Genomic DNA, 14507 nt, shown 5'->3' on the forward strand with positions numbered 1-14507 from the left:
ACCACTAAAGCACTTAAAGATTAACAAAGCCTGGGGAATAAAATCTTTTTCGTACTATACATTCCAGAAACAAGCAGGCAGTATGGCTTGTGGATCTACCAGCTGGGGGATTCTGGCAACTATAGCCTAAAGCAGGCATGGGCAAACTTCGGCCCTCCAGGTGTTTTGGACTTCAATTTCTACTGGCTGTTAGGAATTGTGGGTGTTGAAATCCAAAGCACCTGGAGGGCCAAAGTGTGTCCATGCCTGGTCTAAAAGGTAACTTTTCCAAGCGTTGAGCCTTACCGGCTGAATATGAGACTGGGAAATGTCAATGCTAGGTTCTCCTATGGCACAGAAGCACAACAATCTCTGTTTACTTATTCAGTTAATGGGTAAAAGTGTTATTCCTCACTTCTATGCCAAGACTCTCAAAGTGATTTATAGAATAAGATGTTAAACATTTTAATGAGAAGACAAAAACAAAGCCTGAGATAAAATTAACGAAGATGGTGTTCACAATAGCCACCACAATAAAGGTAAGTCCCGTCGTGATTGACTCTGGGGGTTGGTGCTCATCTCCATTTCTAAGCCGAAGAGCCAACGTTGTCCATAGACATCTCCAGGTCATGTGGCCGGCATGACTGCATGGAGCGCCGTTACCTTCCTGCCGGAGCGGTACCTATTGATCTACTCACATTGGCATGTTTTCGAACTGCTAGGTTGGCAGGAGCTGGGGCTAACAGCGGGCGGTCATTCCGCTCTTGGGATTTGAACCTGGGACCTTTTGGTCCGCAAGTTCAGCAGCTCAGTGCTTTAACACACTGTGCCACCAGGAGCCCCACAATAAAGGAACAGGAAAAATACAATACATGTTGACCATCCCGTATCAAGGAATTCCAAATACTTCACAAAGCAAACCTGTCCTGATAGGTGACTAAAATACTGTTGCTTTTGCTATATACGTTGTTGTTTATTCGATCAGTCGCTTCCGACTCTTCATGACTTCATGGGCCAGCCCATGCCAGAGCTCCCTGTTGGCCGTCACTACCCCCAGCTCCTTCAAGGTCAAGCCAGTCACTTTCAGGATACCATCTATCTATCTTGCCCTTGGTTGGCTCCTCTTCCTTTTCCCTTCCATTTTCCCCAGCATCATTATCATCTCCAAGCTTTCTTGTCTTCTCATTATGTAGCCAAAGTACTTCATCTTTGCCTCTAGTATCCTTCCCTCATCAATGTTGTTTCATGCACAAAAAAACCTTTAAAAGATTGCATAAAACTACTTTCAGGCTTAGTGTATATATTTCAATATGAAATAGAAATGAATTTTGTGTGCGTAATGACATACGTCCATGATATCTCATAATGTGCATATAAGCAAATACAAGTATTCCAAATTTGAAATGCAAAATACTTCTGGTGCCAAGTATAAGGGATACTCAAACTTTACAAAATATGTGTCTTTATTCAATTAAAGGCAGCCTAGGTCTATAAAAGGTTATTTGCAAAGAAATAAAGACCTGCTCTACGTTCTGAAAAAGAGCATTCTATAAGACCCACAGAAAAGACCCATTGAGTCTGGCAATACGTGTATTCCTCAATGTTTATGTCCAGACGTTTTTCTGTCTGTTCCATGAAATCATCCTACATAAATGCAGAAAACCTGAATTCATCTATTTATTTATTTATCATATTTATATCCCGTGTTTCTCTACCCCAGGGGGAACTCAAGGTGGCTTACAAATGGCACTGCTATAGTGCCTTGGACATAAAATTAATACATACATAAAACATAATTAAAATACATTCCAATGTTAAGACACATCATCCAAAAGCAAGGTCTAAGGCCGTTTCATAATCAATTGCATGAACCTAATCTCAGCTGGGAAGCTGAAGGAAAATCCATGAAGGAATTGTATGAGAACATTGAGTTCAAGTTGACCATAGTATCATGCTGGAGGACCTTGAAATGCCTAGAAAAATGTCCTCTAAGGTAAAAAAAAAATCCCAGCTATATTCAGTTTTCCCACTAGGGATCCTGTACTCCTAAACACCCATAAAAGCTGAAAGCCAACTATATTAACAGCAATATCTCAAAAGATACATACATTATTTATGAAACATTAAATGTGGGTGAAGCTAATATTCATAAATGAACACCGTTAAGGATCAGAAAATCCAAATGATGGACAAATTAGATTCTGATACCTCCATTGTGGAGGTGATTCTTTCTTTATCCTCTTTCCAAAAGACAAAGCAAAGTACACTCACTCAAAAATATGTTCCATTGAATTCCATGTAAATTACTCCCCAATCTGTTTGTTTTGGCTGGCAACCTAAAAATAGTTTTGCCTTCCTTTTGAAAAATTATCAGCCAGCCCTTTCAGGCACATAATGGTCACTCTTCACAATAAATCTTCTTGATGCTGACAAGCTCCTTTTTAAAACTTCCAAAGGGATGGTTAAAGACAGCAGTGATTAAAATGCACTTTGAAAATGCTAAACAAAATACCTTGGCAGGGTTTTTAAATTGATTATCTGCCTGTGTTCCTAACAGAGAATGAAACCAAGAAACGGATTATTATTAATACTTTATTTTATTTTATTTTTATTTTTATGTATTTGTATGTGTAGGAAAAGGCAAGCAAATGCAGATACTGGAAAGAAGGGGGACTATCAAGCAAAAGTAATAAAATAGAGAAGGAGTGGCCAAGGAATTGCAAGAATTTAAATCAATACTGTATAGTGGCACCTTCAGGACTAACTAAATCTATTGTAAAAGGAGTTTTTAGAAGCAAGACTCTCATTCAATGTGTGGAATGAACTCTGAATATGTGTCACATGTTCTGGGGTGCTGAGTACATGGAAGGCAAATGGTTTGCAAGATACCATATGCACACATGTATAAGTCAACCTCATGTATATGTTTGGAGGCAATAATTATGGATTTTAATATAATAAGTCATTCTGGAGAGAGAGAAATCACCAATACCACCAGGGTCAGTTGCCATCCTGGCATTCACAAAGGCCAGAAGCAATGGCATGGCAGAGAGTGTGGAGGTGGGTCGATGCTTCATTTAGGTTCTCCTGGAATGGACAAGGTTCCCATCTTTTGCCACTGAATTTAGAAAAGGGGATGGATCTTCTTCCAATCAATGTGCTCAATAATGCTTAATGCAGTGGTTCTCAACCTGTGCGTCCCCAGATGTTTTGGCCTTCAACTCCCAGAAATCCTAACAGCTGGTAAACTGGCTGGGATTTCTGGGAGTTGTAGGCCAAAACACTTGGGGACCCACAGGTTGAGAACCACTTTCTTAATGGATCAAACATGCTTCAAATTCAGAACTAAGATTTCTAACCATGATCTTGATAAGGCAGAAATGGTGACACTTCATGCCCCCAAGCCAGCTTTGGAACTGGATGGAGGCTAAGCTGTGTTGCCCCAAACAGCTTTGGTGGATGGTGTCTGAATAGACGAGTGGCATCTGAAACAGTTTGGCATCACTCAGTCATGACCCTTGCTTTGCCCACCTTGATCTGCCATTTACACTGGGCATGAAAATGGCATTGTTAATCATTTGGCACCTGGAGTGATATCCAGAGTGACAAAGTGATGCACAAGGGGGCAGGGAAGGAATCGCCTGGTGCTCTGGATGAACAGCTCCATTTTCATGATTCACACACACACACTTTGGTGTAAAGTGCCAGTCAAAATGCAGACCATCAAACCTAAGTTCCCTCGCATATTATTATTATTATTATTATTATTATTATTATTATTATTATTATCCTGTTTTTTTTCCTCTCCGCAAGGAATCTCCAACTATAAAGAGCTATTGTGGCATAGCTTTTCATGGACAAAAGTAAACTTCATTAAAACCAGAATAATCATGCCAAATATTCTTTTACCGATGACTACTTATACTATAATGCCATATTTCTTTGATTGTAAGATGCCATCAATTGCATGACACATACACACATTTTAGCACCATCAATAGAAAAAGTGTTGTTTATATATACTTTTAAAACCCTTAAATTCTAAGATGAACGACATTTTTAGCAATTTTTATATGGGGGAAAACTGTGTCTTAAAATTTAAGAAATACATGAATAGGAAAAAATAGCATTCTTACTTTAATATGCCACAAAATATTTGACTCTTGCTGAATCAGACATTAGATTCAGTAATACCTTTAGTGAACTTCCACCAAGCCATTGTAACATTTGCACTGGTAAATTTGCCTGCAGTGAAAATGTAGCATTACTGCCATACCAGCATAGCTTTTTTTTTTTTTTGCTGTCATAACATTTGATGCCTAAACAGATTTGTCATACCAAAAACAAATCTTAGCTTCAAGCAGTCTTCATTTCAATAACATTACATGCAAATTCTCTAGTTCAACAGGCTTATGGTTGGAACAGATTGTGTGTGTGTATGTGTGTGTGTAGCTAATGCATATTAAAGATGCAAAAATAAAAGAAACATTGTCTTTTAGACAATTTCCACCATTTCCTGTTGTTTGTTTGCCTTTCTGCTCAGTTTCAGGACTTATTCCAGCTCCATTTCCCACCTGGGGATTATAGTATGGCTGATATTTCAGTCCTATCCAACATTTGCCACTATCACAGATAAAGGGGAAGTAGTTTAACATAACTGCTGAAATTCTGTTGCTAGTCTGTTCTCAGTTGGAGCACAACTATGGTATTTAATCAATGGAATTTATCTCTACTGTATATGAAATGTAAAGGTTTCCCCCTGATACTAAGTGTAGTTGTGTTGGATTCTGGGGGTTGGTACTCATCTCAATTTATAAGCTGAAGAGCTGGCATTGTCCGTAGATGCCTCCAAGGTCATGTAGCCAGCATGACTGCATGGAGCACCATTACCTTCCCGTCAGAGCAGTACCTATTGATCTATTCAAATTTGCATATTTTCTAACTGCTAGGTTGGCAGAAGCTGGGGCTAACAGTAGGGGCTCACCCCGTTCCTCGGATTTGAACCATCAACCTTTCAGTCAGCGAGGTCAGCAGCTCAGCAGTTTAACCTGCTGAGCCTCTGGGGACTCAGTATATACTCATATATAAATCTAGACATTTAGCCAAGAACTCGACCCCAAAAAAGTGGGTTGACATATCTACAGATCAATGTAAGCATGGTACTTTAATTCTTATCCAAAAAGGAACCATTTCTGAATATAGTGGAGAAAAGTCAATTCTAGAGAGCCTTTGCAATAAGAACAACAACAATGACAACAACAACAGCAGCAGCAGCAGCAACCACCCAGTCCAATCTGTTTCTGCCATGCAGTAAAAGCACAAATCAAGACACCCCTAACAGATTAACATCCAGCTTTGAAATAATAATAATAATAATAATAATAATAATAATAATAATAAGCAATAGGAGCAACTCCAGGGGCCATCCAGTCCAACCTGTTTCTGCCATGCAGAAAAAATAGTCAAAGTGGCAGTAGGGCTCTGCAGGAAAATGCTTCTTAGACAGAGGAGAGCAACAGGGGGGGGAGGTCTCCTGTGGAGCACAGTTTGAGAACCACTGTTCTAGCAGGCTAAATGATAGTGGTCAAGGATAGCTGGTATTGGTGCTTTCCCCTTTCTGCAGAGTGACCACCAACTTACAGTATCTACAAGTCTTAACAACATTCATAATTATGGTGCCAAACCCTGCCTGTGGCTTATGTGTAAGGTCGACTCATAAACAAATATATATGGTATGTGTCAATTTGTATAAAAGAACTACTCCAGTTAAGACTAAACAAAAGAATACCAGCCTATACATTTGTTGCTTTTTATTGAGAATGTCAGGATGTAAGAACTGGTGTCATTCCATTGCATCAAACAACCTGCCACTGAAGCACTGGTAGATTTGTGCATTTGCTTTATTTTAATCCAAATTCAACCTGAACACAAATAGAACACAGAAGCTATAAGCTTTTACCAAGCCAACTAGTACCTTACTGCATGGAGCAATCCAGTAAGCTACCGACAGGAATGGCAACCCAACAGCAACAGCAAGAACTACTAAAAACTTCACCGCCATGGTCTGTTGTCGTAAACCTGACAGATTCTCATACCAGATAGAGAGGAGCTGCTGCTGGCAATTTGGATGAGCTACAAACTAAATGACAAAGAGAACAGAATAAAAGGTTATCACTGAGATGTCACTTATTTCCAAATCAGTCTGCTAAAGGCAAAAAGAAAGAAAAAAATGATTAGGAATATTCAGAGCTTACTTTTTTGACTTCATACTTTATGGCAAGTTTTAAGCGGCTAAGGCTAGGACGTCCACGCTCTCCATGGTTCAGTTCAACATCACCATTTAGAATAGCTTCCACTTCTTCTGTATTTCTACACAAATCAAGTAGTCCAACTACAAAGTCTTTGCACTGCATCGACAACTTTTTGTAATCGTTCTATGAAGAAAAATACATTGGAAGTCAGTAAGCACACTATCCTAAATATCACAACAGTGAGCCAGTAGAACAGGGCAATCCTTGAACGCCATCTTTGTGGCTTCCAAAGCCCCCCGACAGTCTCCCCACTATCCATGCTTTTAAAAAGCAATTTCGTTAGATTTTGGTAAAAAAAAAAACCACACTCTTGAAGATTTCCACAATATTTATATCCAACCATACAATGGCCAAAATGGTGACTGGAAGTGGTAGTGTTGTGGCAGGACAAATGAGTACATCCTGTGAGTGGACTGAAATTGTCCCCTATCGGATTTCAGACCCAGGAATAAAATATGAGGCACAGAAGATTTACTGGAAAGAGAGAGTGTTTCCAAGTAGCTTTTAAAAATTGAATATATTTAATTTCATGTTTCTATCTCTTCCGGTATTAATTAAAAGGACATGAATTATATAGAAAAAAATGAATACTTAGATGGAGAAATAGTGCAAACTGGAACCAGTGAGTGCTTTCACATTACTTGGATCAAGTCTAAGACTGGAACTACACTGCAGAATTAATATAGTTTGACACCACTTTAACCCACATGATTCAATGATATGGAATCCTTGGATTTGAATTTTGGTGAAGCACTCTTTGGAAGAGAAGGCTAAAGACCTTGCAGAACTACAACCTCTATGATTCCATAGGACACTAGTGCCAAACTGTATTAATTCTACACTGCAGAATTAATTCTACCCATACAATTTAGATGATTTTTTTTCTGACCCAGCAGAGCCTCCTATGTGATAACATTTCTCTCAAACCACCAGACAACTCTTACCTTGAACTCTTTTTCAATATTAGCGAGCACAGCCAACTCATTGCTAAGTTCTAAAGCAGTCATTACTGGGTCCTCACTAGACAACGACAAGTAAGCAGGACTTGCCAAACCCTTGTAGGCATTGATCCTAGATCGCGAGTGGCTGAAAGAGTCATGTTTTTGTTTCTTATTGCACTCACTACATTTACAGAAATAGTCATGAGGCCTCTCAATTCGCGCTCCTTTCCTCAGCAGAGTGTGCACAATTTCATACTCATGGCAGTGAGCAGCTAAAATGATTGGGGTCACATCATGAGAAAAACGAGTTCCATCTTCATCATATGCATAAAAGTCATCATGTTGTAATTCCGATTGGCTGGGACTGGTGGCTAGTCTCTTGCCTTCAGCGAATGCAGGATGACTCAAGATGGCTTCTACTATTCGGACGTAACCTTTGCTAATGGCTAAGAGCAAGGCATCTCCAACACGGGACAAGTTTTCCTTTTTAAGTAAAAGTTCAGTGATTTCCAGATGCTCATTCGCTACAGCCAACTGCAATGCGTTCTGGCCCATGTAATCTACACAATTTACATTGAGTGAGGAACATTCTTCTAGCATTTTACGGATGACAGGAATATTGCCGTACTCCGCTGCTTCCAAAAAACGCTCCTCTTCAATAGAAAGGCTGGTTAAGCGGTCATTAAACATATATGCTGGGCCTCGGTTGGCAAGCCGCCTGCCTTTTTCTCGAGCTGCAGTTTGTTGTCGAAGGGCATGCCTGTTGTCAATGCCTCTGCTGCAAGGGAAGAAAAAAAAAATTGGTGCGTTGATCTTTTTGTTTTAAAAAATCCCTTCTTTCCTCACTTTGTGAGGAAAATGCTTTGAGTTTTATACAACATTAAATATGGCTCTTTCCTGAGCACTGAGAATAGGAATCCTATATCTTGTCTCTTATTTCTGTTCAGTGTTCAGGCTTCTTTTCAATAGCACTGAGGAACCTGGAGAAGCCTGAGGAAAAAGCTTGTGGTTAGATGAGAAATCTCCACCAGTCATCCTATAAGGTAGAAGCTCTTCATAACTGGTTCAGCAGAACCCCTTAGCACAGTGGTTCTCAACCTGTGGGTCCCCAGGTGTTTTGGCCTATAACTCCCAGAAATCCCAGGCAATTTACCAGCTATTAAGATTCCTAGAAGTTGATGGCCAAAACACCTGGGGGCTCACAGGTTGAGAACCACTGCCTTAGCATAATTCTTTACAATCCTTCGCCACCAAGATGCAGTGACTGTATGCAAATGGAAGGATGAGACTAGAGACTTGTCCACATAGGTCAGTTATTTCAGGATCAGCATGAAGGTCTAGGAGGTGACAACTTGCTCCATATCTGGCCCGCAGTGATTTGATCAGCTAGACTGCCTTCTTATCTTCCTTGTCACTGTTGCCACTGCTAAAAGAGCTCCGGGCTGTCATGGCCATCCAGTGCTGACATTGGGCTGTTATTGTGACAATAACAAGGGAAAAGGAATGGGATAGTTCTTACTTTGCATCAAGGACCAGAAGTTGACATCGAGTAGTGACTTCTGGGTCACTTTAGATTTTCTGACCAGTAAAACAAGTAAGACAAGTATAAAGCCACTGCTACTGGGCACAGGATTAAATAAAAATTACAAGGATACAAAAAGATGTTTATTTGATGTATGCCAGAACTGCAATGATTGTCCAGGCTGTAACTAGGGTTGACCTAAGCACATGGGATCAACTCATCAACCAAACAATCTGTTGATCAATGAGCCTGATATTCTGGCCGGATGTTGGAACCCTTGAGATGACAAGGAAGGAACCTTGTGGGCCAAAGCCTCCCCCACCCTGTCGCCACTACAGCGCCTGATCACAAAACACACCCAGAGGGGCACTGCTAATCCATGTCCCAGATCTAGGACCAGTACCAACTACCACCATACGTTGAGACACTACACATAGAAACACATGCAATACAACAACTGCAATACAGGGAGGGTGCTTAGAAGGTAACTGCCAGTGCTTGCTCAGGCAAGAGCCTTTCCACCTCATCACAAAGTCGGCAGCATGTGCCAATTTTAGCCCAGGTTACCCATGGAGCTGGCCAGCTCTCATCACATGACACCACGCCAGCTCCATGGGTGAAAGAGAGTGGAACCGGTGCATGCCCCCAGCAAGGCAACATGGGAGAGCTCCTGAGCTGCCATAGAATGCATGGGGTGAAGCCATGTGTACCATGTGTGCTCACACTTCCCCCATCTGATCACTCTCGGCTGGAGGTGGGCAATGCGGGGCGTGGGGCGCTGGATTCCCCATGCCCATCTACAAACCAGAGTGATGCCGTTGGCCGTCTGACGAAGTCATTAATTATTATAGTGGAGCCTTTGCCAAGCCATTCTAATCAGGCCCACCAGCCAGTGAGACTGAATCACCCAGTTCAATCTTATTGGCTGACAGTTCCCTCCTTCCCAAAATCCAGCCAAGTGCCTGGAACTCTGGGAAGAAGTCATATGCTGCCAAGAGGGAATGTGGTAGTTCACATCACTATGGACCACCTGAATCCACAAATGTTCCACATGGTAACTCATGCTCTGCAATTTTAATGTTCTATAAGCTGCCTTGTGTTCCAATACTGAGTAGGATATAAATGAATAAAATAACAATATGGAGGAAACAGGGGAGCAAGTGGCAGAATTATAGAAATATTGAGTTGAAAGACTGCAAGGACTATTCAGTCCAATCCCTTGCCATGCAGGAATACACAATCAAAACACTCCTGACAGAAGACATCCAACCTCTGTTTAAAAACCTCCAAAATGGTCATGGTTCCAGACACCGTGGTTTGGGACCCACAGAGCAACGTGAATCAGTGGTGAAGTGAAGGCAGCTGTCATTTGCAGTACAGACTAGGCTTGTCAGAAACCTGTGGTTCTCTTAGGCTGTATTTGTAATTCTGTTACCAACTTACATCATCACTTAGTATATTCAGGTCACTAAAAGTGTTGCCTATACTTACTATCTCTTCTTGAATCTTTCTAACACCATAATATATGCAGGATGACGTACACGTGCAAGATAGCCTTTTGAACACTCCAAAAACATTCTGCAGAAAATCCTTCGTAGGAAGAAACAATTAAATAGAACAATGTTGCTTACCCTTTGAAAAGTCCTGAAAAAAGATTAGATGACTTTTCAACAATAAAAAGGTCAAAAACATACACACCACATCACATACTCCAAATAAAACCTGATTGAATTCACTGCTTCCAAATCTTCAGGACAAATAAAGATAAGTCTGAGATAAATGGATTTGTATTGACTGATGAATTAAGGCACCTCAGCTTTATGTTACAAGGCTCTATATATTTATTTTCATTCTTGAATGAAAGGGTCATCTGAAGGCTGAAAATCTGGAAAGTAGTGATGGGAATCATTAATTAAATATTCCAGTATAATGTGAAAATGGGATCCAGCTGTGTAGTAATTCAGTTCTGTTAAAACAAATTCTACATATATATTCACAACTACAATAATCAGAATCCAAGTAAGGTCAAAGTAATGTGAAACACAAAATAGTTTACAAAGATAATACATTAACTGTGTGAATAATATCTCCAAAAATTGAAGGAAACCTTTTTGCCACATGTTCTCAAATATGTTGTGGTGTGTGTCTTCAAGTTGTTTCTGATTATGATGACTGAATATGACCCTATTCTAGGACTTTATTGTGAATATTTGTTCAGAAGAAGTTTGGCATAAATTTTCCATAAGGCCAAAAAAGGTCAGTAAGCTTCCATGGTCAAGTGGGAATTTGAACGTTCATCCCATAGGATCTTCATCCAATACTCAAGTCACTATACGGCACTAACTCATTTCCTCACAGAGCCAGCCCTAGGTAATTTTTAAGTGTAGGCGAACAGAATTTTGACACACCCCCCCCCAAAAAAAACCATTCACTGAAAAATAAAAGCATTGGATAAGCGAAAATGTTGGATAATAAGGAAGAATTAAGGAAAAGCCTATTAAACATCAAATTACATTAAGATTATACAAATTAAGCACCAAAACATCATGTTTTACAACAAATCAACAGAAAAAGCAGTTCAATACATGGTAAAGTTATGTAAAAGGTAAATGTAAAGGTTTTCCCCAGACGTTAAGTCCAGTCATGTCTGATTATGGGGGTTGGTGCTCATCTCCATTTCTAAGCCGAAGAGCCGGCGTTGTCTGTAGACATCTCCAAGGTCATGTGGCCGGCATGACTGCATGGAGCGCCGTTACCTTCCCGCCGGAGCGGTACCTATTGATCTATTCACATTGGCATGTTTTCAAACTGCTAGGTTGGCAGGAGCTGGAGCTAACAGCAGGCACTTACTCCGCTCCCAGGATTTGAACCTGTGACCTTTCGGTCTGCAAGTTCAGCAGCTCAGTGCTTTAACACACTTTGCCACTGGGGCTCCAATGTTATGTTGGAATTACTATATTTGCAAATTTAGCACCAAACATTGAACAGGGATATAGGGCAGTGTGGACTTAGATAACCCAGTTCAAAGCAGATATTGTGGGTTATTCTGCCTTGGTATTCTGGGTTATATGGCTGTGTGACAGCCACTCATAAATTCCCACTCCCATGCATCCTACACATCCTGAGAATCTGTTGGATTTCTATGAAATGATCAAATGATGATGCATTACTTGAAATATGTAGTATTTATGCTTTTCTAAATGCACACAGAATTATTTTCCAGCAAAGATGTAACAGCAAGTGCACCTACCTACCAGGCATGGGCAAATTTTGGCCCTCCAGGTGTTTTGGACTACAACTCCCACAGTTCCTAACAGCCTCAAGCCCCTTCCTTTCCCCCTTTAGCCATTTAAGCTAAGGGGTAAAACCTGGACACAGTATATTATTTGAGAAGACAGAAATGCTGGACCACTCTCACAACCACCATGTCAAACTACACAGAGAAGCCATTGAAATCCACAAGAAGCATGTGAACAATTTCAACAGAAAGGAGGAAACCATGGAAATGAACAGTATCTGGCTACCAGTATTTAAAAACTCTAAAATCAGGACAGTAAATAAAGAACAACACACACAAAAACAGAGGAATTCCAGACATGAATCAATCAGGGGCAGCTCACACCTCCCAACAAAGGATTCCCTTAGGTAGGAAGCAGCCAGTCTTTGAAGCTGCAAGGCTATTCAGTGCTAATCAAGGTGGCTTATTGCAACATTCACACTTGCCTCCAACAGACAAGAGTTCTTTCTCTTCCAACCTGGACTTTCAACAAATATTTAAGCCCCACTTCCCTAGTTTCAGACCTCACAACCACTGAGGAAGCTTGCCATAGATGTGGGCGAAACATCAGGAGAGAATGCTTCTGAAACATGGCAATACAGACTGGGAAACCCACAGCAAACCAGTGATTCTGGCCATGAAAGCTTTCGACAACATGTTCCAGAAGCATTCTCTCCTGACATAAATATACTTGATCAACCATGCATATTTAACCACCCTGAGTATCTTCGGGGAGATTGTTGTTGTTGTTGTTGTTGTTGTTGTTCAGCTCATACTCCAAAGCATGTGGTTGTGGATTGCAGCCTAATACCAGTACTACAAAACATACAATATAGTGAAATATCCTGAAAAAGTATTCAAGTTGTGTCAAGTGCAGGGAGACAAGATGGTGGATAGTCTTTGTAGATACCAAGATCTTAATGGAACCAAGATATTTATAAGGGTGACTCCAAAATATCTTAAAACATTTTCTTTGTTCACTGAAGAAAGTTTAGAGCAATAGCTGATATAAATTAGATTGGGGAAGTGAGACTTGCAATACTTAAATGCTTGGGAAATTGCTTGCTTCCACAAAGGAAATCATAAGGTCAAATGAGGCCAGCACACATACTGAAGGGGTTCATTCCATTCCTCCATAAATATAAAACCAAGAACGAAAGATTAAGTGATATTGAGCCTTGTTGCAGACAACTGAGAACATAATGGAAGAAACCTGTTTGCTGTATCACTTTTAAAAAAATACTGCTTAGCTGCTAAAATTTTTACTGCAAGAGAGAGTACATGGTCTCTAAAGCGTAATCGTTTCCTAGTTAGAAAATACCAGACTTGGTGAAGTGACATTCCTAAAACAAAAGTGTTACCTCATATCTTTCCCCCACAAAATGCTCATATGATAAAACAAAAGGACACAAAAAGTCAAAACATCACAATACACATTACTGATAATTATTTTGTAAATTGAATTTGAATATCTATATCTTGTCATTCAAATTTTATTCCAAAATAATGTTAGTATAATTGCAATGTGATTCAAATAAAAATTATCTGCTTAAAATGTATTTCTTGAAAAATTAATAAAACTACTGATGAAATTAAAATGGTCTTTGCCTAGTATGTAAATGAAAATAAATGGATATTGTGTCTACATTGTAGTAATGTAACCTACACAGTAGTAGACATGTAGGCTGTAGATACTGTCTATATTTTAGTAATATAATGTAGTCAGTAATAAATTAAATATGCAATTAATAGAAAGTAGGCTTGTGCAATCTGGGCAAACTGTGATCCATTTTGGAGTCCCGGATTTCGTTAGGGATTCTGATCTGTTTTTCGGGAGCCTCCCAAATTTGGGAAGACAGAAATCCATTTTTGATCCCAGAAGCCAAAAATTACTTTTCTATCTGGCCCATTGGTGGCAGTTGGGGGGGGGGGACTTCCCAGGCTCCCCTTCCCATAATTTTAGACATTATTTGTCATTATATCCTTCATGAAGACCTGGATTAAAAACATCAAAGTTAAGATACCACTCTTTCTGTGATCCTTTCCCTTCTGTCTGTAAAGGAGACCTGGGTTTAATGCTTCATAACATTGCTTTTACTCTAGAGGAGACAGGAGCTGCGGGTGCGCACAGCTCTCTCCCCGCAGGAGGCAGTTTTCCAAGGTATTCTAGGGGGGCTTCTAACTTCCCAGGGAAGGATGAGGGATCAACATGGAGGTATCCTACCCTGGGCTTCCTTTAAAAAGCCCTCCCTTCTCTCTTGACTTGGATGTGCTGGTGTCTTAAAATGCCTTCCTCTCCCCCACCCCCATACTCTGATCTCCTTTCTGCTTCCAAATCAAAAGAGAAGGGCAGGCTTAAGAAACTTCACTTCCTGGGATCCTTTTCCTTCCAGTGACTGCCTCCCTCCCCGTACTCCGTGTCACCGAAAGAAACTGAAAGCAGCCGGTTTTCGACAGCCACTCTTCTGTTGTGGTCT

The 14507-nt window shown here is 40.3% G+C and overlaps 1 protein-coding gene across 1 annotated transcript in view; it reads right to left on the bottom strand.

Annotated features, from left to right (window-relative positions):
• The window catches only part of trpc6 (transient receptor potential cation channel subfamily C member 6), a 91325-nt gene that overhangs the window by 29528 nt on the left and 47290 nt on the right, over positions 1–14507 (bottom strand). Inside the window, exons 2-4 of the mRNA XM_008108066.3 lie at positions 7235–8009; positions 6234–6413; positions 5954–6118 (exon numbers count right to left, since the gene is read on the bottom strand). Coding sequence (XP_008106273.1) covers positions 5954–6118; positions 6234–6413; positions 7235–8009 — 1120 coding nt within the window. The remainder of the gene's footprint in view (positions 1–5953; positions 6119–6233; positions 6414–7234; positions 8010–14507) is intronic.

The sequence above is a fragment of the Anolis carolinensis genome, chromosome 3 (genome assembly GCF_035594765.1).
Source record: "Anolis carolinensis isolate JA03-04 chromosome 3, rAnoCar3.1.pri, whole genome shotgun sequence".
Taxonomy (NCBI): Eukaryota; Metazoa; Chordata; class Lepidosauria; order Squamata; family Dactyloidae; genus Anolis; species Anolis carolinensis.